General features: G+C 43.6%; 1 protein-coding gene across 1 annotated transcript in view; it reads left to right on the top strand.

Moving 5' to 3' along the window:
• ARHGEF4 (Rho guanine nucleotide exchange factor 4) overlaps positions 1 to 22,550 on the top strand; it is a 261,133-nt gene that overhangs the window by 128,385 nt on the left and 110,198 nt on the right. Inside the window, 1 exon segment of the mRNA XM_069727783.1 lies at positions 1,945 to 2,080. Coding sequence (XP_069583884.1) covers positions 1,945 to 2,080 — 136 coding nt within the window.

The following is a 22,550-nucleotide window of genomic DNA, read 5'->3' on the forward strand; positions in this document are numbered from 1 at the left end:
TGTTCGGTATGTTCCCAAGACGATGCCTAACAATCTTGATAAAATCATGAGTACAAATAACTGAATAAGTTGGAGAATGCCAGAAGTACTGTAGCTATCACAAATATCCCCTGTTGGCTGCCTTTCTGGCTACTATTGAGGCTAGGTTCGGAGGATTAGTATTTGGTGAGGTTTTTTATTTTGCAGATTTGTTCCCACATTTCTGAAAAAGGGAAAAATAGATCACTCTTCTTTTTCTTATGTGTGTTTTTATTGCACATTTGACACTGCTGTTTTGTCTCTCTTTAGTATGTCATGTTTTAAATAAAGCTGCTTTGACAAAACTTTATTGATACAATCATGTGCGGATTAAATTTGTTTTTAGAGCAGCTGAAAGGAACTAAAAAGACTTATGCATTTTTCATTTTTGGATTTTCCGCATCTAATTCAATTCTGTGGAGAAAATCAGCACATAAAATTCAGCGTACCTGCAAGAGAGATTGACATGTTGCGAATTTGAAACACACACGCCGCAGGTCAGAAAAGTCACAGTGGGCATGAGGGTTACGGTATATAAATCTCATTCACTTTACTGGAACGGTAAGATGCTGTATTTTTGGCACAGCAAAAATATACCGCATCCAAAAGTCATCATGGGAACTTAGATGATTAATTTTTTTGCGTCAAACGCAGCAAAAATCTCATCATGGGAATTTAACCTAACTTATGGAGTCAAACACCTCAATTATAAGTTTATAAGAGACAGAGGAGTTGCTAACAGGGTGTGAATTCTGGGCATTGAGAACAGAAAGGATTCCAACTAACCACAGGGTGGTCAGGCTTAAAGGGAACCTGTCCCCCCCTCAGGCGTTTGTAACTAAAAGAGCCACCTTGTGCAGCACTAATGCTGCATTCTGACAAAGTGGTTCTTTTAGTTATGATGCCTGCATACGCTGAAATAAACGTTTATAAAATGTGCCCCCTCATACCCTGAAATCGCCAGGGAGGCGGGTCTTTCATTCCTAATCAGACGCAGCACAGCCATCACTCCGGACCTGTGCGCGCCAGGCGCCACCTCCTCTTGCTGCATTATCGTCCCCGGCACCTGCGCTGTAAGTATAAAGGGCAGCGCAACTGCGCACGCCTGGAAAAAAAACTTAATGCGCAGGCCCCAGGGACAATAATGCAGCAAGAGGAGGCGGCACCCGGCGCGCACAGGTCCGGAGTGACGGCTGTGCTGCGTCTGATTAGGAGGGAAATACCCGCCTCCGGGAACATTTCACGGCGTGAGGGGACACAATTTATAAACATTTATTTCAGCGTGTGCAGGCATCATAACTAAAAGAGCCACCTTGTCAGAATGTAGCATTTGTGCTGCACAAGGTGGCCCTTTTAGTTACAAACGCCTGAGGGGGGTGACAGGTTCCCTTTAAGCAATTCAGGACTTGGACACATAAGATAATTTTTTTCTTTTCTCGTGAAATAATGTCTGGCTACCAACCTAAAGGCAGTGCATAGTCGCATAGACATTGGAACAGTTCAGTTTGTTTGAGACCACTAACATGCAATGAAGTAAAAAAATTATCCAAGGAAAATCTTCTCCAATTGAAGGAAATTGCCTATTTTGTCAGTCTGGCCATGGCTACTGTACCTCAACCCAACTTGGCATCCACTATGCTGTTGGCTTGCATTAGATACACAACAATTCATCAGGTCTTCTACACTTGTGTGGACTTGGCACCTTCCTGTGTAACAATAAGCCATTTTAATACTGTCCTGTATAACTTCCACCTTTTTTCTATGTTGTCCACGTGATACCTAACTGTGGCTGTAACTAATTTACTAACTTCTTATACAGTTTGTTTTGCTATTATCAGCATCAAATGTCTTGGAGAAATACACTCTTGATAGGCAAAGAAAAAATCAACAATGACAAAAATGACTTATTCTTCTTCATCTGTCTAGGCAAGGATGAGTAGGAGCGGATCTGCAGCACCTTACGAGATATTTCGAATTCGACCTTTGAAGATACATTCATTTTCCCAAAGCACTCCAACCAGGCTGGATCTTGTTGGCCGTGTAAGGCGCATCACATTTCCTGGTACGTACATCATTTAATAATTAGGAAATGGGGTACTAATCATGGTACTGTGTATGGTTTACTTGACGCACTGTTGACACTGTTCCCAGAAGGCTGTGCCGGACCGGTGTAAAATTAACCTAATGGCTGATTCATGCTGCCCGAACAGAAAACATATATTAGTTAGCCAGCCAGGGACCATGGGGCTCAAGTGACTAGTCCAAAAAATCAGTCGCCAGCTGCTTTTACTTACTCACTTTGAATGACAGGTCGTTATTGTACAGAAGTGTAGAGGGACGTGTCGCTCAAGGAGAGAGAAGTGTGGAAAAGATGTCAAGGTGCAGTATCTTGGACTGGTCACCTGAGCCAAATTGTCCCTGGTCTTCTTTTAAATGTGTTTTTCTGGAATGACAGAGTCATGCAGATTCATGGCTCAGGCAGTATGTCAGCTTCACCTAAAGAGGGTCACCTTCCTGATGCTATTGTTTATGAGGAACTCTGTTAATGTTAATAATGTTAATGGATTCACTTTCAAGGAGATGTTTCTCTTGAAGAACATATATCCATTTGTCCTTTTTGGACACTGCGGACTATGTTCTTGGGTTCGTATGTCTCCTTGTACTCCACTCCTCCGTCTGGACAGTTTTTCGGGGATTCAATTGTAACACGTAACCGAAGGGCCAAACAAACATGTCCCCTACACAAAAAACTAAAAATTACATATATGAACTCTCCCAGAAAATATGAGGTAAAAAGGCTCTGTCCTACCCATGTACAGATTGCATGGGAAGACTTTATGTGGGTTTTATACAAATAAAATAAATATATAGGGTAAAAATGAAAAATAGAATGCGTCCGTTTTTTGACATTTGTGATTCTCTCATGGTCTTAGTAGATTATGAGTAGGGTTGAGCGAAACGGGTCATTCATTTTCAAAAGTCGCCGACTTTTGGCAAAGTCGGGTTTCATGAAACCCGATCCGACCCCTGTGCGTGGTCGGACATGCGGTACGCGACTTTCGCGCCAAAGTCACGTTTCAATTACGCAAAAAGCGCCATTTCTCAGCCAATGAAGGTGAACGCAGAGTGTGGGCAGCGTGATGACATAGGTCCTGGTCCCCACCATCTTAGAGAAGGGCATTGCAGTGATTGGCTTGCTGTCTGCGGCGTCACAGGGGCTATAAAGAGGCATTCCCGCCGACCGCCATCTTACTACTGCTGATCTGAGCATAGGGAGAGGTTGCTGCCGCTTTGTCAGAAGCAGGGATAGCGTTAGGCAGGGTCCATTAACCACAAAACCGCTTGTGCTGTAGCGATTTCCACTGTCCAACACCACCTTCGGTTTGCAGGGACAGTGGAGGCAACATTTTTTTTTTTTTTTTTCTCAGCGCTGTAGCTCATTGGGCTGCCCTAGAAGGCTCCCTGATAGCTGCATTGCTGTGTGTACGCCGCTGTGCAAACCAACTGCTTTTTTCAAAGCACAAATCCTCTTGTTCCTTCCTTTCTGCACAGCTATCTTGTTTGTTTGTCCACACTTTTTATTTAATTTGTGCATCAGTCCACTCCTTATTGCTGCCTGCCATACCTGGCTGAGATTACTGCAGGCAGGGAGATAGTAATTGTAGGACAGTCCCTGGTTTTTGTTTTTTTTTGGTGGGAGATTAAGATTGGCAATTTGGCATTTCTGCTAGAGTGCCATCCCTGTGTGTGCCATCTCTCTCACATAGTGGGCCATAGAAAGCCTTTTCATTTTTCTGTATTTTTTTGTGGGGTTTATAAATTCTCCCTGATAAAAAAAATACAGTGGGAGACTAATATTGGCCTTTGGGCTTGTGTGCCAGTCCTGAGTGTGCCGTCTCTCTCTCAAATAGTGGGCCATAGAAAGCCTATTAATTTTTTTTTATTGGGTTTCTAAATACTCCCAGAAAAAATAAAAAAAAATCAGTGGGAGATTAATATTGCCCTTTCTGCTTGTGTGCCACTCCTGACTCCTGGGTGTGCCATCTCTCTCTCTCAACTAGTGGGCAGTCACTGGGCCATAGAAAGGCTATTTTTTTTTCTTTTTGTTGATTTGGTTTCTAAATTCTACCTGAAAAAATCAATAAATCAATCAGTGGGAGATAAATATTGGCCTCTGGGCTTGTGTGCCACTCCTGACTCCTGTGTGTGCCATCTCTCACTCAGTGGGCCATAGAAAGCCTATTTTTTTTGGGTTGATTTGGTTTCTAAATTCTACCTGAAAAAAATCAATAAATCAATCAATCAATCAATCAGTGGGAGATAAATATTGGCCTCTGGGCTTGTGTGCCACTCCTGACTCCTGTGTGTGCCATCTCTCACTCAGTGGGCCATAGAAAGCCAATTTTTTTTTTTGTTTCTAAATTCTTCCTGAATAAATCATTTTATTTAATTTTGTTTCTAAAGTCTCCCTGAAAAAAAAAAGTCAGTGGGAGATTAATATTGCCCTTTCTGCTTGTGTGCCACTCCTGACTCCTGGGTGTGCCATCTCTCTCTCTCAAATAGTGGGCACTGGCCCATAGAAAGGCTATTTTCTTTTTTTTTGGTTTCTAAATTCTCCCTGAAAAAATCATTTTATTTTATTTTGTTTCTAAATTCTTCCTGAATAAATCATTTTATTTAATTTTGTTTCTAAAGTCTCCCTGAAAAAAAAAATCAGTGGGAGATTAATATTGCCCTTTCTGCTTGTGTGCCACTCCTGACTCCTGGGTGTGCCATCTCTCACTCAGTGGGCCATAGAAAGCCTTTTTTTTTTTTGTTTCTAAATTCTTCCTGAATAAATCATTTTATTTAATTTTGTTTCTAAAGTCTCCCTGAAAAAAAAAAGTCAGTGGGAGATTAATATTGCCCTTTCTGCTTGTGTGCCACTCCTGACTCCTGGGTGTGCCATCTCTCTCTCTCAAATAGTGGGCACTGGGCCATAGAAAGGCTATTTTCTTTTTTTTTTTTGTTTCTAAATTCTCCCTGAAAAAATCATTTTATTTTATTTTGTTTCTAAATTCTTCCTGAATAAATCATTTTATTTAATTTTGTTTCTAAAGTCTCCCTGAAAAAAAAAATCAGTGGGAGATTAATATTGCCCTTTCTGCTTGTGTGCCACTCCTGACTCCTGGGTGTGCCATCTCTCACTCAGTGGGCCATAGAAAGCCTATTTTTTTTTTTTGTTTCTAAATTCTTCCTGAATAAATCATTTTATTTAATTTTGTTTCTAAAGTCTCCCTGAAAAAAAAAAGTCAGTGGGAGATTAATATTGCCCTTTCTGCTTGTGTGCCACTCCTGACTCCTGGGTGTGCCATCTCTCACTCAGTGGGCCATAGAAAGCCTATTTTTTTTTTTTGTTTCTAAATTCTTCCTGAATAAATCATTTTATTTAATTTTGTTTCTAAAGTCTCCCTGAAAAAAAAAAGTCAGTGGGAGATTAATATTGCCCTTTCTGCTTGTGTGCCACTCCTGACTCCTGGGTGTGCCATCTCTCTCTCTCAAATAGTGGGCACTGGCCCATAGAAAGGCTATTTTCTTTTTTTTTGGTTTCTAAATTCTCCCTGAAAAAATCATTTTATTTTATTTTGTTTCTAAATTCTTCCTGAATAAATCATTTTATTTAATTTTGTTTCTAAAGTCTCCCTGAAAAAAAAAATCAGTGGGAGATTAATATTGCCCTTTCTGCTTGTGTGCCACTCCTGACTCCTGGGTGTGCCATCTCTCACTCAGTGGGCCATAGAAAGCCTTTTTTTTTTTTGTTTCTAAATTCTTCCTGAATAAATCATTTTATTTAATTTTGTTTCTAAAGTCTCCCTGAAAAAAAAAAGTCAGTGGGAGATTAATATTGCCCTTTCTGCTTGTGTGCCACTCCTGACTCCTGGGTGTGCCATCTCTCTCTCTCAAATAGTGGGCACTGGGCCATAGAAAGGCTATTTTCTTTTTTTTTTTTGTTTCTAAATTCTCCCTGAAAAAATCATTTTATTTTATTTTGTTTCTAAATTCTTCCTGAATAAATCATTTTATTTAATTTTGTTTCTAAAGTCTCCCTGAAAAAAAAAATCAGTGGGAGATTAATATTGCCCTTTCTGCTTGTGTGCCACTCCTGACTCCTGGGTGTGCCATCTCTCACTCAGTGGGCCATAGAAAGCCTATTTTTTTTTTTTGTTTCTAAATTCTTCCTGAATAAATCATTTTATTTAATTTTGTTTCTAAAGTCTCCCTGAAAAAAAAAAGTCAGTGGGAGATTAATATTGCCCTTTCTGCTTGTGTGCCACTCCTGACTCCTGGGTGTGCCATCTCTCTCTCTCAAATAGTGGGCACTGGCCCATAGAAAGGCTATTTTCTTTTTTTTTGGTTTCTAAATTCTCCCTGAAAAAATCATTTTATTTTATTTTGTTTCTAAATTCTTCCTGAATAAATCATTTTATTTAATTTTGTTTCTAAAGTCTCCCTGAAAAAAAAAATCAGTGGGAGATTAATATTGCCCTTTCTGCTTGTGTGCCACTCCTGACTCCTGGGTGTGCCATCTCTCACTCAGTGGGCCATAGAAAGCCTTTTTTTTTTTTGTTTCTAAATTCTTCCTGAATAAATCATTTTATTTAATTTTGTTTCTAAAGTCTCCCTGAAAAAAAAAAGTCAGTGGGAGATTAATATTGCCCTTTCTGCTTGTGTGCCACTCCTGACTCCTGGGTGTGCCATCTCTCTCTCTCAAATAGTGGGCACTGGGCCATAGAAAGGCTATTTTCTTTTTTTTTTTTGTTTCTAAATTCTCCCTGAAAAAATCATTTTATTTTATTTTGTTTCTAAATTCTTCCTGAATAAATCATTTTATTTAATTTTGTTTCTAAAGTCTCCCTGAAAAAAAAAATCAGTGGGAGATTAATATTGCCCTTTCTGCTTGTGTGCCACTCCTGACTCCTGGGTGTGCCATCTCTCACTCAGTGGGCCATAGAAAGCCTATTTTTTTTTTTGTTTCTAAATTCTTCCTGAATAAATCATTTTATTTAATTTTGTTTCTAAAGTCTCCCTGAAAAAAAAAAGTCAGTGGGAGATTAATATTGCCCTTTCTGCTTGTGTGCCACTCCTGACTCCTGGGTGTGCCATCTCTCTCTCTCAAATAGTGGGCACTGGCCCATAGAAAGGCTATTTTCTTTTTTTTTGGTTTCTAAATTCTCCCTGAAAAAATCATTTTATTTTATTTTGTTTCTAAATTCTTCCTGAATAAATCATTTTATTTAATTTTGTTTCTAAAGTCTCCCTGAAAAAAAAAAGTCAGTGGGAGATTAATATTGCCCTTTCTGCTTGTGTGCCACTCCTGACTCCTGGGTGTGCCATCTCTCTCTCTCAAATAGTGGGCACTGGGCCATAGAAAGGCTATTTTCTTTTTTTTGTTTGTTTCTAAATTCTCCCTGAAAAAATCATTTTATTTTATTTTGTTTCTAAATTCTTCCTGAATAAATCATTTTATTTAATTTTGTTTCTAAAGTCTCCCTGAAAAAAAAAATCAGTGGGAGATTAATATTGCCCTTTCTGCTTGTGTGCCACTCCTGACTCCTGGGTGTGCCATCTCTCTCTCTCAAATAGTGGGCACTGGGCCATAGAAAGGCTATTTTCTTTTTTTTTTTGTTTCTAAATTCTCCCTGAAAAAATCATTTTATTTTGGTTCTAAATTCTTCCTGAATAAATCATTTTATTTAATTTTGTTTCTAAAGTCTCCCTGAAAAAAAAAAAAGTCAGTGGGAGATTAATATTGCCCTTTCTGCTTGTGTGCCACTCCTGACTCCTGGGTGTGCCATCTCTCTCTCTCAACTAGTGGGCAGTCACTGGGCCATAGAAAGGCTATTTTTTTCTTTTTGTTGATTTGGTTTCTAAATTCTACCTGAAAAAATCAATAAATCAATCAGTGGGAGATAAATATTGGCCTCTGGGCTTGTGTGCCACTCCTGACTCCTGTGTGTGCCATCTCTCACTCAGTGGGCCATAGAAAGCCTATTTTATTTTTTTGGTTGATTTGGTTTCTAAATTCTACCTGAAAAAATCGATAAATCAATCAGTGGGAGATTAATATTGCCCTTTCTGCTTGTGTGCCACTCCTGACTCCTGGGTGTGCCATCTCTCTCTCTCAAATAGTGGGCACTGGGCCATAGAAAGGCTATTTTCTTTTTTTTTTTGGTTTCTAAATTCTCCCTGAAAAAATCATTTTATTTTATTTTGTTTCTAAATTCTTCCTGAATAAATCATTTTATTTAATTTTGTTTCTAAAGTCTCCCTGAAAAAAAAAGTCAGTGGGAGATTAATATTGACCTTTCTGCTTGTGTGCCACTCCTGACTCCTGGGTGTGCCATCTCTCTCTCTCAAATAGTGGGCACTGGGCCATAGAAAGGCTATTTTCTTTTTTTTTTTTTGTTTCTAAATTCTCCCTGAAAAAATCATTTTATTTTATTTTGTTTCTAAATTCTTCCTGAATAAATCATTTTATTTAATTTTGTTTCTAAAGTCTCCCTGAAAAAAAAAATCAGTGGGAGATTAATATTGCCCTTTCTGCTTGTGTGCCACTCCTGACTCCTGGGTGTGCCATCTCTCTCTCTCAAATAGTGGGCACTGGGCCATAGAAAGGCTATTTTCTTTTTTTTTTTGGTTTCTAAATTCTCCCTGAAAAAATAATTTTATTTTATTTTGTTTCTAAATTCTTCCTGAATAAATCATTTTATTTAATTTTGTTTCTAAAGTCTCCCTGAAAAAAAAAGTCAGTGGAAGATTAATATTGCCCTTTCTGCTTGTGTGCCACTCCTGACTCCTGGGTGTGCCATCTCTCTCTCTCAAATAGTGGGCAGTCACTGGGCCATAGAAAGGCTATTTTTTTCTTTTTGTTGATTTGGTTTCTAAATTCTACCTGAAAAAAATCAATAAATCAATCAATGGGAGATAAATATTGGCCTCTGGGCTTGTGTGCCACTCCTGACTCCTGTGTGTGCCATCTCTCACTCAGTGGGCCATAGAAAGCCTATTTTATTTTCTTGGTTGATTTGGTTTCTAAATTCTACCTGAAAAAATCAATAAATCAATCAGTGGGAGATTAATATTGCCCTTTCTGCTTGTGTGCCACTCCTGACTCCTGGGTGTGCCATCTCTCTCTCTCAAATAGTGGGCACTGGGCCATAGAAAGGCTATTTTCTTTTTTTGGGGGGTTTCTAAATTCTCCCTGAAAAAATCATTTTATTTTATTTTGTTTCTAAATTCTTCCTGAATAAATCATTTTATTTAATTTTGTTTCTAAAGTTTCCTTAAAAAAAAAAAAAAAAAACAGTGGGAGATTAATATTGACATTTGTGCTTGAGTGACAGTCCTGCGTGTGTGGCATCTCTCTGATTTAGTGCCACAGAAAACAGAGTGTGTAACATTGTGCCTGATTTTCCTTGCGGTTTCACCAACCTGTAAAGGGATATCGAAATCATACATAAGTTATAGCTCACCGTGTAAGTTGTTTGACAGCAACAAATAAAGTTACTTTGGTTAAGTTTTTAAAACAATGAGGAAGTCTGGTGGAAGAGGTCGTGGCCGTGGGCGTTCATTGTCAGCTGGTAATGATGGTAGTGGTAGTGGAGCATCAGGTGGTCGTGGGAAAAAAATTATTCCACCTAAGTCTGGAGCTGTGGAGCCAGGTTCGTCGTCTGGCTACACAAGGCCTCGAACGCTCCCTTTTCTGGGAGTGGGAAAACCGCTTTTAAAGCCGGAGCAGCAACAGCAAGTTTTGGCTTACCTTGCTGACTCAGCCTCTAGCTCTTTTGCCTCCTCTTCTGAAACTGGCAAATCTAAAAGCAGCGCGTCGTTAGTGGATGTTCACGGTCAGGGACAAGTCGCTTCCTTGTCCTCTTCAGCAAAAACAACAACAAGAGAGAAGGATGCAGCAGGCGACACAACGGGTTACTCCATGGAGCTCTTTACACATACCGTCCCTGGCTTAGAAAGTGAAACAGTTAACAGGCCATGCCCATTACAAGTAGATTCTGACATGGAGTGCACTGATGCACAGCCACAGCCAGACTACTATGCTGGTCCTTTGACTCAGACCACAACATTGCCCTCTCAGGGTACTGATCCAGAATCAGACCCTGATGAGACTATGTTGCCCCGTCACGAACGCTATACCACCGACCTACACGGTGACACAGACGAAGTTGCACACGAGCTAGAAGAGGAGGTTATAGATGACACAGTTGTTGACCCCGATTGGCAGCCATTGGGGGAACAGGGTGCAGGCGGCAGTAGTTCTGAAGCGGAGGAGGAGGGGCCGCAGCAGGCATCAACATCGCAACAGGTTCCATCTGCCGGGCCCATATCTGGCCCAAAACGCGTGGCAAAGCAAAAAACTGTTGGAGGACAGCGTGTCCATCCGGTTAAAGCTCAGTATGCAATTCCTGAAAAGGGATCCGATGCTAGGAAGAGTGCAGTCTGGCATTTTTTTAAACAACATCCAATTGATCAGCGCAAAGTCATCTGTCAAAAATGTTCAACTAGCTTAAGCAGAGGTCAGAATCTGAAAAGTCTCAATACAAGTTGCATGCATAGACATTTAACCACCATGCATTTGCAAGCCTGGACTAACTACCAAACGTCCCTTAAGGTTGTAGCACACTCGGCCAATGAAGCAACTCAGCAACGCAACATCCCTTCCATCACTGTAAGGCCACCATTTTCTTCACCACCGGCAGTATCTGTGCAGGTTTCTTTGCCAGCCCAAAGCAGTCAGGGTCAGGGAATCACCAGTTTCGTTGGAGGAAATACTGCATCTAGGGCACCGGCGGAAACAATACCGTCTCCAACCGTCTCTCAGTCTGCCATGTCCACCGGCACACCCGCTAGTTCCACGATCTCCAGCTCTCAAGTCCAGCTCACCCTACATGAGACTCTAGTTAGAAAAAGGAAGTACTTATCCTCGCATCCGCGTACACAGGGTTTGAACGCCCACATAGCTAGACTAATCTCGTTAGAGATGATGCCCTACCGGTTAGTTGAAAGCGAAGCTTTCAAAGCCCTGATGGAGTACGCTGAACCACGCTACGAGCTACCCAGTCAACACTTTTTTTCCAGAAAAGCCATCCCAGCCCTGCACCAGCATGTTAAACGGCGCATCGTCCATGCACTCAGGCAATCTGTGAGTACAAAGGTGCACCTGACTACAGATGCATGGACCAGTAGGCATGGCCAGGGACGTTACGTGTCCATCACGGCACACTGGGTGAATGTGGTGGATGCAGGGTCCACAGGGGACATCAATTTCGGGACAGTTGTGCCTAGCCCACGGTCTAGGAAATAGTTGGCTGTAGGCGTTCGCACCCCCTCCTCCTCCTCCTCCTCGTCCTCCTGCAGAAGCGACAGCTCTTCCACTGACCGCAGTCATCAAACCACTCCATCGTCAGCTGTCACTGTTGCACACCAGTTGTCCCATTATGGGGCAGCTACTGGCAAGCGTCAGCAGGCTGTATTGGCTATGAAGTGTTTGGGCGACAACAGACACACCGCGGAAGTTCTGTCCGAGTTCTTGCAGGAAGAAACGCAGTCGTGGCTGGGCACAGTAGATCTTGAGGCAGGCAAGGTAGTGAGTGATAATGGAAGGAATTTCATGGCTGCCATCTCCCTTTCCCAACTGAAACACATTCCTTGCCTGGCTCACACCTTAAACCTGGTGGTGCAGTGCTTATTGAAAACTTATCCTGGTTTCTCCGACCTGCTCCTCAAAGTGCGTGGACTTTGCTCACATATCCGCCGTTTGCCTGTACACTCCAGCCGTATGCAGACCTATCAGCGGTCTTTGAACCTTCCCCAGCATCGCCTAATCATAGACGTTGCAACAAGGTGGAACTCAACACTGCACATGCTTCAGAGACTGTGCGAACAGAGGCGGGCTGTTATGTTTTTGTGGGAGGATACACATACACGGGCAGGCAGTAGGATGGCAGACATGGAGTTGTCGGGTGTGCAGTGGTCGAAGATACAAGACATGTGTCAAGTCCTTCAGTGTTTTGAGGAATGCACACGGCTGGTTAGTGCAGACAACGCCATAATAAGCATGAGCATCCCCCTAATGCGTCTGCTGATGCAAAGTTTGACGCACATAAAGGATCAGGCGTCTGCACCAGAGGAAGAGGAAAGCCTTGATGACAGTCAGCCATTGTCTGGTCAGGGCAGTGTACAGGACGAGGTAGCGGGCGAAGAGGAGGTGGAGGACGAGGAGGATGATGGGGATGAGTATATTTTTAATGAGGAAGCTTTCCCGGGGGCACTGGAAATTGGTGGCGTGGCAAGGCCGAGTTCTGGTTTTTTGAAGGACACAAGTGACGTAGATTTGCCTGCAACTGCCCCTCAACCAAGCACAACCGCAGATTTGACAACTGGAACTTTGGCCCACATGGAGGATTATGCCTTGCGTATCCTCAAAAGGGACACACGCATTACTAAAATGATGAACGATGACGATTACTGGTTGGCCTGCCTCCTTGATCCTCGCTATAAAGGCAAATTGCAAAATATTATGCCACATAAGAACTTGGAACTAATATTAGCAACAAAACAATCAACTCTTGTTGACCGTTTGCTTCAGGCATTCCCAGCACACAGCGCCCGTGATCGTTCTCACACGAGCTCCAGGGGGCAGCAGACCAGGAGTGTTAGGGGTGCACACATCAGAAGTGGCGTTGGACAGAGGGGTTTTCTGACCAGGTTGTGGAGTGATTTTGCTATGACCGCAGACAGGACAGGTACTGCTGCATCAATTCAAAGTGACAGGAGACAACATTTGTCCAGTATGGTTACAAACTATTTTTCATCCCTTATCTATGTTCTCCCTCAACCGTCATTCCCATTTGATTACTGGGCATCAAAATTAGACACCTGGCCAGAATTGGCTGAATATGCATTGCAGGAGCTTGCTTGCCCGGCAGCTAGTGTCCTATCAGAAAGAGTATTCAGTGCTGCAGGTTCAATATTAACCGAAAAAAGGACTCGTCTGGCTACACAAAATGTTGATGATCTAACATTCATTAAAATGAACCACAACTGGATTTCGAATTCTTTTGCCCCACCTTGCCCGGGCGACACCTAGCTTTCCTATGAAAAGCTCTTGCCTGTGGACTACTGTGAATGACTTTTCAAATGTCTTAATTTGCAGCAGCTGATTGTCCAGCATACGACATGTTTACACCTCCCTAAATGGCCAAACTCCCCACACGGGGCCGTGGTATCGCGACTTGGCGCAAGCACCCGTGAGAGTGCTGTTTGTCTGAAGAGGTGGGTGTGCCCGCTTTTGGTCGACAGCACTGCCACTGGGTCCCTCGTAGTACAATAAACTGTCTCTGGCGGTGGTGGTGCGCACCCAACGTCAGACACACTGTTGTAACATGAGGGGCCCTGGGCCTGTACCGCCGTCCACAAGAGAGTTCACCCACCCCCAGGTCAAACATTGCTCTGCCACTTCCACAATTATCTCTCACACTTCCACCAATGTTTAGACTATGCGCTGACATCCTTCCATTCCTGCCACTGACAATACCATTGTGTTGACATGTATAATGGTACTTAACATAGTCAGGGGCAGTGTCCTCTATTTACCCAAGTAAAAACTTTGCGCCAAATTAGTAGGTCAGAAACAACGCAGAGGATCCCACCCCTGTACCTAAAGATTGCACCCTTTAGTGTTTTCGCTGGATTTTAATGTGAGACATTCACATTTATGTATTGTTTTGGACTACTAACTGGCAGACACTCATTACAATCATCCTCCGCTGACCAGGCCACTGCTGGCCGTGTTCACCTGGAACCAATTTAAAATTGCCTACAACCATATGTTATTATGTTAGGCCTTTGATGCCTGTCTGCGGTCACTTCTTCCACTAGGCCTCCACTGACCACACCACTGCTGCCCGTGTACCCCTGGAACCAATGTAAAATTGCCTACAGCCAGCCCAATTTTTTTATGTTAGGCCTTCGAAGCCTGTCTGCGGTCCGTTCTTTCTACTACTACTACACTGACCAGGCCACTGCTGCCCGTGTTCCCCTGGAACCAATTTAAAATTGCCTACAGCCATCTGTTATTATGTTAGGCCTTCGATGCCTGTCTGCGGTCACTCCTTCCACTAGGCCTCCACTGACCAGACCACTGCTGCCCGTGTTCCCCTGGAACCAATTTAAAATTGCCTACAGCCAGCCCAATTTTTTTATGTTAGGCCTTCGAAGCCTGTCTGCGGTTCGTTCTTTCTACTACTACTACACTGACCAGACCACTGCTGCCCGTGTTCCCCTGAAACCAATTTTAAATTGCCTACAGCCAGCCCAATTTTTTTATGTTAGGCCTTCGAAGCCTGTCTGCGGTCCGTTCTTTCTACTACTACTACACTGACCAGGCCACTGCTGCCCGTGTTCCCCTGGAACCAATTTAAAATTGCCTACAGCCATCTGTTATTATGTTAGGCCTTCGATGCCTGTCTGCGGTCACTCCTTCCACTAGGCCTCCACTGACCAGACCACTGCTGCCCGTGTACCCCTGGAACCAATGTAAAATTGCCTACAGCCAGCCCAATTTTTTTATGTTAGGCCTTCGAAGCCTGTCTGCGGTCCGTTCTTTCTACTACTACTACACTGACCAGGCCACTGCTGCCCGTGTTCCCCTGGAACCAATTTAAAATTGCCTACAGCCATCTGTTATTATGTTAGGCCTTCGATGCCTGTCTGCGGTCACTCCTTCCACTAGGCCTCCACTGACCAGACCACTGCTGCCCGTGTTCCCCTGGAACCAATTTTAAATTGCCTACAGCCAGCCCAAATTTTTTTGTTAGGCCTTCGAAGCCTGTCTGCGGTCCGTTCTTTCTACTACTACTGCACTGACCAGGCCACTGCTGTCCGTGTTCCCCTGGAACCAATTTAAAATTGCCTACAGCCATCTGTTATTATGTTAGGCCTTCGATGCCTGTCTGCGGTCACTCCTTCCACTAGGCCTCCACTGACCAGACCACTGCTGCCCGTGTTCCCCTGGAACCAATTTCAAATTGCCTACAGCCAGCCCAATTTTTTTATGTTAGGCCTTCGAAGCCTGTCTGCGGTTCGTTCTTTCTACTACTACTACACTGACCAGACCACTGCTGCCCGTGTTCCCCTGAAACCAATTTTAAATTGCCTACAGCCAGCCCAATTTTTTTATGTTAGGCCTTCGAAGCCTGTCTGCGGTCCGTTCTTTCTACTACTACTACACTGACCAGGCCACTGCTGCCCGTGTTCCCCTGGAACCAATTTAAAATTGCCTACAGCCATCTGTTATTATGTTAGGCCTTCGATGCCTGTCTGCGGTCACTCCTTCCACTAGGCCTCCACTGACCAGACCACTGCTGCCCGTGTTCCCCTGGAACCAATTTTAAATTGCCTACAGCCAGCCCAATTTTTTTATGTTAGGCCTTCGAAGCCTGTCTGCGGTCCGTTCTTTCTACTACTACTACACTGACCAGGCCACTGCTGCCCGTGTTCCCCTGGAACCAATTTAAAATTGCCTACAGCCATCTGTTATTATGTTAGGCCTTCGATGCCTGTCTGCGGTCACTCCTTCCACTAGGCCTCCACTGACCAGACCACTGCTGCCCGTGTTCCCCTGGAACCAATTTTAAATTGCCTACAGCCAGCCCAATTTTTTTATGTTAGGCCTTCGAAGCCTGTCTGCGGTCCGTTCTTTCTACTACTACTACACTGACCAGACCACTGCTGCCCGTGTACCCCTGGAACCAATTTTAAATTGCCTACAGCCAGCCCAATTTTTTTATGTTAGGCCTTCGAAGCCTGTCTGCGGTCCGTTCTTTCTACTACTACTACACTGACCAGGCCACTGCTGCCCGTGTTCCCCTGGAACCAATTTAAAATTGCCTACAGCCATCTGTTATTATGTTAGGCCTTCAATGCCTATCTGCGGTCACTCCTTCCACTAGGCCTCCACTGACCAGACCACTGCTGCCCGTGTTCCCCTGGAACCAATTTTAAATGGCCTACAGCCAGCCCAATTTTTTCATGTTAGGCCTTCGAAGCCTGTCTGCGGTCCGTTCTTTCTACTACTACTACTACACTGACCAGGCCACTGCTGCCCGTGTTCCCCTGGAACCAATTTAAAATTGCCTACAGCCATCTGTTATTATGTTAGGCCTTCGATGCCTGTCTGCGGTCACTCCTTCCACTAGGCCTCCACTGACCAGACCACTGCTGCCCGTGTTCACCTGGAACCAATTTTAAATTGCCTACAGCCAGCCCATTTTTTTTATGTTAGGCCTTCGAAGCCTGTCTGCGGTCCGTTTTTCTACTACTACTACACTGACCAGGCCACTGCTGCCCGTGTTCCCCTGGAACCAATTTAAAATTGCCTACAGCCAGCCCATTTTTTTTATGTTAGGCCTTCGAAGCCTGTCTGCGGTCTGTTCTTTCTACTACTACTACACTGACCAGGCCACTGCTGCCCGTGTACCCCTGGAACCAATTAGAAAGTGCCTACAGCCCAATTTTTTTATGTTAGGCCTTCGAAGCCTGTCTGCGGTCCTTCCTTCCAATAGTTCTCCACTGACCAGACCAATGCTGGCCGTGTACCCCTGGAACCCAGCTGAAAGTGCATGGAGCCTCCTTTTTTTCTTTGTTTTATATTTAGAAAGCCCAGATGAACTACGCTGTACCACGGTTCAAGCTACCCAGTCGACATTTCTTTTGCGAGAAAAGCCATCCCAGCCCTCCACCGGCATGAAAAAGTCTGCCTTGTCATAGCACTCAGGCAATCAAACAGTAGAAAGGTGCACCTGACAAGAGACGCATGGACCAGTAGGCATGCCCACAAAAAATTACGTGTCCATTACGGCGCACTGGGTTAATGTGTTGGATGCATGGTCCACAGGGGACAGCCTACAAAGTCTGTCTGCAGTCCCTAATTCAAATTTTCCTCCGCTGACCACACCACTGCTGCCCGTGTACCCCTGGAACCATTTGTAAAGTGCCTACAGCCTAATTTTGTTATGTTAGGCCTACTACGCCTGTCTGCGGTCCCTCCTTCCAATACTCGTCCACTGACCACACCACTGCTGCCCGTGGACCCCTGGAACCGATTTTTAATTGCATAGAGCATCCTTTTTTTAATAGTAGGCGTACAAAGTCTGTCTGCGGTCCACTATTGAAATTGTCCTCCACTGCCCAGAGCAATGCTGCCTGTCTACCCCTGTAACTTTTTTAAGCTGCAGTGAGCCACATTTTTGGTTTAAGGCCTACTACCTGTGTCTGTCTGCGCCACTCAATTCAGCTGTGTTCCTTTGAAAAAAGCTGAGCGTCAATAGTCTTGTTTTCAGCCTCTAGGAATTTTAAAACTGCATTGGGGGTACAACTTTGGTAGGGCCTACTAACGGTGTCTGCCGCCCCAAGGTGTGCCCCAGGTTTCGTCCACATTGCTTCAGTCTTCCGACTCTCGTTTAGTAGTTGTAGAAAACTACACTGCATTAGGCCTACAAATTGGGTATGGGGTGTAGAGAGATGGTGTGTTCCACTCCAAGGTGTTCCCCAGGTTTCGTCCACATTGCTTCGGTCTTCCGACTCTCGTTTAGTAGTTGTAGAAAACTACACTGCATTAGGCCTACAAATTGGGTATGGGGTGTAGAGAGATGGTGTGTTGCACTCCAAGGTGTTCCCCAGGTTTCCTCTCCATTGCTTCGATCTTCAGGCTCTCGTTTAGTAGTTGTTGGGAACTACACTGCATTAGGCCTACAAAATGGGTATGGGGTGTAGAGAGATGGTGCGTTCCACTCCAAGGTGTTCCCCAGGTTTCCTCGCCATTGTTTCGATCTTAATGCTCTCGTTTAGTAGTTGTTGGAAACTACGCTGCATTAGGCCTACAAATTGGGTATGGGGTGTAGAGAGATGGTGTGTTGCACTCCAAGGTGTTCCCCAGGTTTCCTCTCCATTGCTTCGATCTTCAGGCTCTCGTTTAGTAGTTGTTGGAAACTACACTGCATTAGGCCTACAAATTGGGTATGGGGTGTAGAGATGGTGTGTTCCACTCCAAGGTGTTCTCCAGGTTGCCTTTCCTGAGCTTCTATCTTCAGGCTCTTGTTAAATAGTGGTTAAATGGAACAACTGCATTTGGCGTACTAGTTGGTTTGGGGCCTACTAACAGTGTCTGCCGCTCCTTGCTGTTCTCCTGGTTTCCTGTCCTGAAATTCCATTTTCAGGCTCTCGTTAAGTAGTTGTTAATGTTAGACTGCATTTGGCCTACTAGTTGGGTTGGGGCCTACTATCGGTGTCTGCCACTCCTTGCTGTTCTCCTCCACTGAACAAAGCTGTGCCGCCTGTTTACTACGGTTGCCAATTTTGAACTGCATTTCGACTACTTACTGATTTGGGCCTACTCTCTGTGTCAGCCTCTCATTCCAGTTGTCCTCCACTGCAATGCCCCCTGGTTAGTCCTGTGTTACCAATTTTGAACTGCATTTAGCCAACTTTATTCTTTGGGCCTATATCTGTGTTTCCTCCTCATCCTGCCCATTGCCCAGCCAGTGATAGATGAGTCTGCTGGTACATTGACCCAGAACGCAAAATTGCCCGTGCACGCTACACAGCAAGATTGTGACCCTGCTGAAAGTCAGGTTCCTCTTCCCGCATACCATACCACCTTACACGGGGACAAAGAGGAAGGTGCAGATGAAAGTGCAGGTTCCTTCATCAGGTAGGGGGAGGAATACTAGTTGGCGACGTCACTGGCACAGGGCCTCTCATAGTACGCAAAAGTGTTGCTGCCGGTGGGAGGCGCCCCCGCCATGCAAACACACCGCTGTACTTTGAGGGGCCCTGTGCCAGTGCCAATGCCAACTAGTGGGCCCCCCTGCTTGCTCAGGATCACAGCACTTGCAAAGTTTAAATACTTACCTCTCCCTGCTCCACTGCCGTGACGTGTTCCAGATTTCCTGGGCCCACTAATTACTTGAACCAGCCCTACCCCCCACAACTTTAGCCAAATGACCCCCAATTTCAAATGCCTTCCAATTATTATAAGCTAAATTACGATTGACAAGCTTCAGTAACAAGAATGGATGTTTTTGCCATTAAAATGGGCAGTGTAGGTGTTTTCCTGGCCTCCACTCACTGCAGACTATGCTCCCCCATTGACTTGCATTGGGTTTCGTGTTTTGGGCGATACCCGACTTTTCGCGATAATCGGCCGATTCCACTCGACTCGACTTCTAAGATAGTCGGGTTTCGCGAAACACGACTCGACTGTAAAAAGGTCAAGGTCGCTCAACCCTAGTCATGAGTCCTAAGAAAATCTTTTCCATTTCTCTTTATCAGACATTAAGACTCATTCTCACGTACATATTGTATCTTTGTTTATCATGGGTAGAACACATACCTGTCATATTACATGGGGCTGTTCATACGGCCAATTTGTCACCGATCAAAATCAGCCACACAAATCTTTAAGTCTGAAAATCCCACAAAGCACATGGATGTTATATATGTAATCCGTGCGCTGTCCATTTTTGTCTTTTCAATGGATAGGAGACTTTTTGCAATTTTACTTATTTATTTTGCATATGAGAAAATCATTGAAGAAACACTAATGGTAAAAACAGACTCACCGAATAAACCCTGATAAAAATCTGCTCCAAAAAACTGATAGAAATCAATACTTTTTTTTCCACTTGCTAGAATAAAATGGACGTCTGAATGAGGCCTTTCAGTGAAACCATCGTTAGGATCACATAGGGGATTCATTTGTACATGACAAGGACATAATAAAAATGATTTCAGAAATATATTCCAAGCAGAAAAAAGGTGCCTAAAAGTCAAAAAGTCCCAGTAAAAATTGTCTGCTCCGATCACTATTGAACCTGTAGATGTTTACATGCATTAATGTAAATTATATTTCTAATTTACTTTAAGCTAAAGTTAAAAAAAACAAATTTTTGTTTATTGCTCCTACAAGGATAACATATCTCACATTCAGTCCAGGCTACTTGTAAGAGGACCTTGAATATCTGCAGTAACGCAGAGCATAACCTGATAATTGGGGGTGGGGGACTTTATCATCTTGCTTCTGTTTACTGCCTGTTAGTGAGAATAGAAGGCTGTTTTAGAGGAGAAGCTCTTCACATACCGCATCACTGACATTCATCTCAGTCACAGCCTTTTGGCATGTGGAAGATAAACTGCGGAGTGGGAGGAGATCTCATCAAGGACACTCATTCCAGTGCACAGCGGGAGGATAAGCACTTGTAATTCTACTGTTTGTGTTCATTAAAAAAAAAAAAACAATAAAATATGAATATATACAAAGAAAAAAATACATGTGGAATCATCGACAATGTTTTTTTTGTTAAAGAGGTTGTCCACTACTCTATCATTGATGACCTATCCTTAGGATCAGCGATGAGCGAACGTGCTCGGATAACGTCTTATCAGACCATGCTCGGGTATTATCCGAGTATCTTGGGCGTGCTCGTATATTATGTTCGAGTCCCCGTGGCTGCATGATTTGCAGCTGTTAGACAGCCTGAACACATGCAGAGATTGCCTGTCTGTTAGGGAATCCCCACATGTGTTCATGCTGTCTAACAGCAGCAAATCATGCAGCCACGGGGACTCGAACATAATATACGAGCACGCCCAAAATACTCGGATAATACCCGAGCATGGTCTGATAAGACGTTATCCGAGCACGTTCGCTTATCACTACTTAGGATAGGTCATCAAAGTCTGATCGGTCAGGGTCCACCACCCGGCATACCCACCGCTAAGCCATTGATTTGAATAGGAGGCAGATGTGGAGCAGCTCTGCAATTTAGCATTTCCAGCCAGCCGCTGCCGACACCGAGAACAGCTGATCAGCGGGGGTGCTGGGTGTTAGACCTCAACCAATCGGACATTACATAGTAACATAGTTAGTAAGGCCGAAAAAAGACATTTGTCCATCCAGTTCAGCCTATATTCCATCATAATAAATCCCCAGATCTACGTCCTTTTACAGAACCTAATAATTGTATGATACAATATTGTTCTGCTCCAGGAAGACATCCAGGCCTCTCTTGAACCCCTCGACTGAGTTCACCATCACCACCTCCTCAGGCAAGCAATTCCAGATTCTCACTGCCCTAACAGTAAAGAATCCTCTATCCAAAGTATAGTAGTGGACAACCACTTTAAGCAATATTTTAGGCTAGGGCTATGCGACAATATATGTGTTGTGTCACATTCAGGGAGTGATGTTGCATTTCGCCATCGCATCTGATGATTTTTTATAGTGTTGCATTGTGATCTGTGACCTCCATGACTTTCCAAATCTGCTTGGAAGACTCGCTTGCAGTAGACTTCATTGAAAGTCTCATGCGACCCCAACCTGTATGTGACTTGTTTGCAATCACAGTTGTAATAAATATAGTAAAGTTGGACAAATGTTCTTGGTGTTGTGCTTGTCTAAGTATTACTGTTGAATGCTGCATCTTGGCACAGGCTGTATCGTTGTGGCCAGAATGGAACTTGGAACCACACTATGATCTATGAGTTACTTTTTGGCCTCTTAGCCATTTTGATTTCAATGGTGAAAATGTAGTTTATTTAAAGTCAAACCCAAGAAAAGATCAGGCTCTGATCACACCAGCATCATGGCTTCCATTCTAAAAGAGCCATGACTGGGATGACAGATGCATTTTGAAACTTTTTACTGTTAGCATGACAGCATAATGTGGTCACTTCTCTGATTTTTTTACAGCAAGAATAATGCTGCAGACTACACTATTATTTTCATAAAAATACTGGAAACCATAAAAGAATAAGAATAACTGTCAATAGGTATTTGCTACCTCATCTGAGAACAGCATAATGTTGAAAAAGAGCCCCTGATTCCAACTATGTGTCACTTAGTTTACTAGAGACGGCAGTTGTGGCACAATCAGAGTTCTTAGATGTAGCATGAAGCTAACCTCACCCACACCACAGCTTTCTGTGTACATTGTCTATTGACAGTGAGCTGCTTATCAGAATAGGGGGTGGAGCCGGACTAGCAGTCGTGTGCTCATCAGACCAGGCAATGATAATCTCCTTTATTATAAGTAAACAACAGCACACTGCTTAATAAATAACACATCACTAAATTCTGGGTTTCAGCCTCTGTTTCCTGCTCTCTTCAGATTACATAGCAAAAACCTGCTGACATATTCCCTTTAAAAAGTATAATACTTACAAGTATATACAGGCAATGCTCCATATGAAAGTATGTAAATTAACCAAATCAACAAAAGCAGATATCCACCTGTTTCTGAGGTTTTTTTGCACCTCAACATACCAACATTTTAAAGGGGGTCTGTCGGTAGGATCAACCCTCCTAAGATGTCTATAAAGGCATGTATGTCATAGGAAGCTGAATAAAATGATACCTTGATATCTTGATATCGGAGATCCAATGTCTTGTTATTCCCAATAAATTCATATTTTTCTATGAA

Source organism: Ranitomeya imitator, chromosome 5, assembly GCF_032444005.1.
Source record: "Ranitomeya imitator isolate aRanImi1 chromosome 5, aRanImi1.pri, whole genome shotgun sequence".
Classification (NCBI taxonomy): domain Eukaryota; kingdom Metazoa; phylum Chordata; class Amphibia; order Anura; family Dendrobatidae; genus Ranitomeya; species Ranitomeya imitator.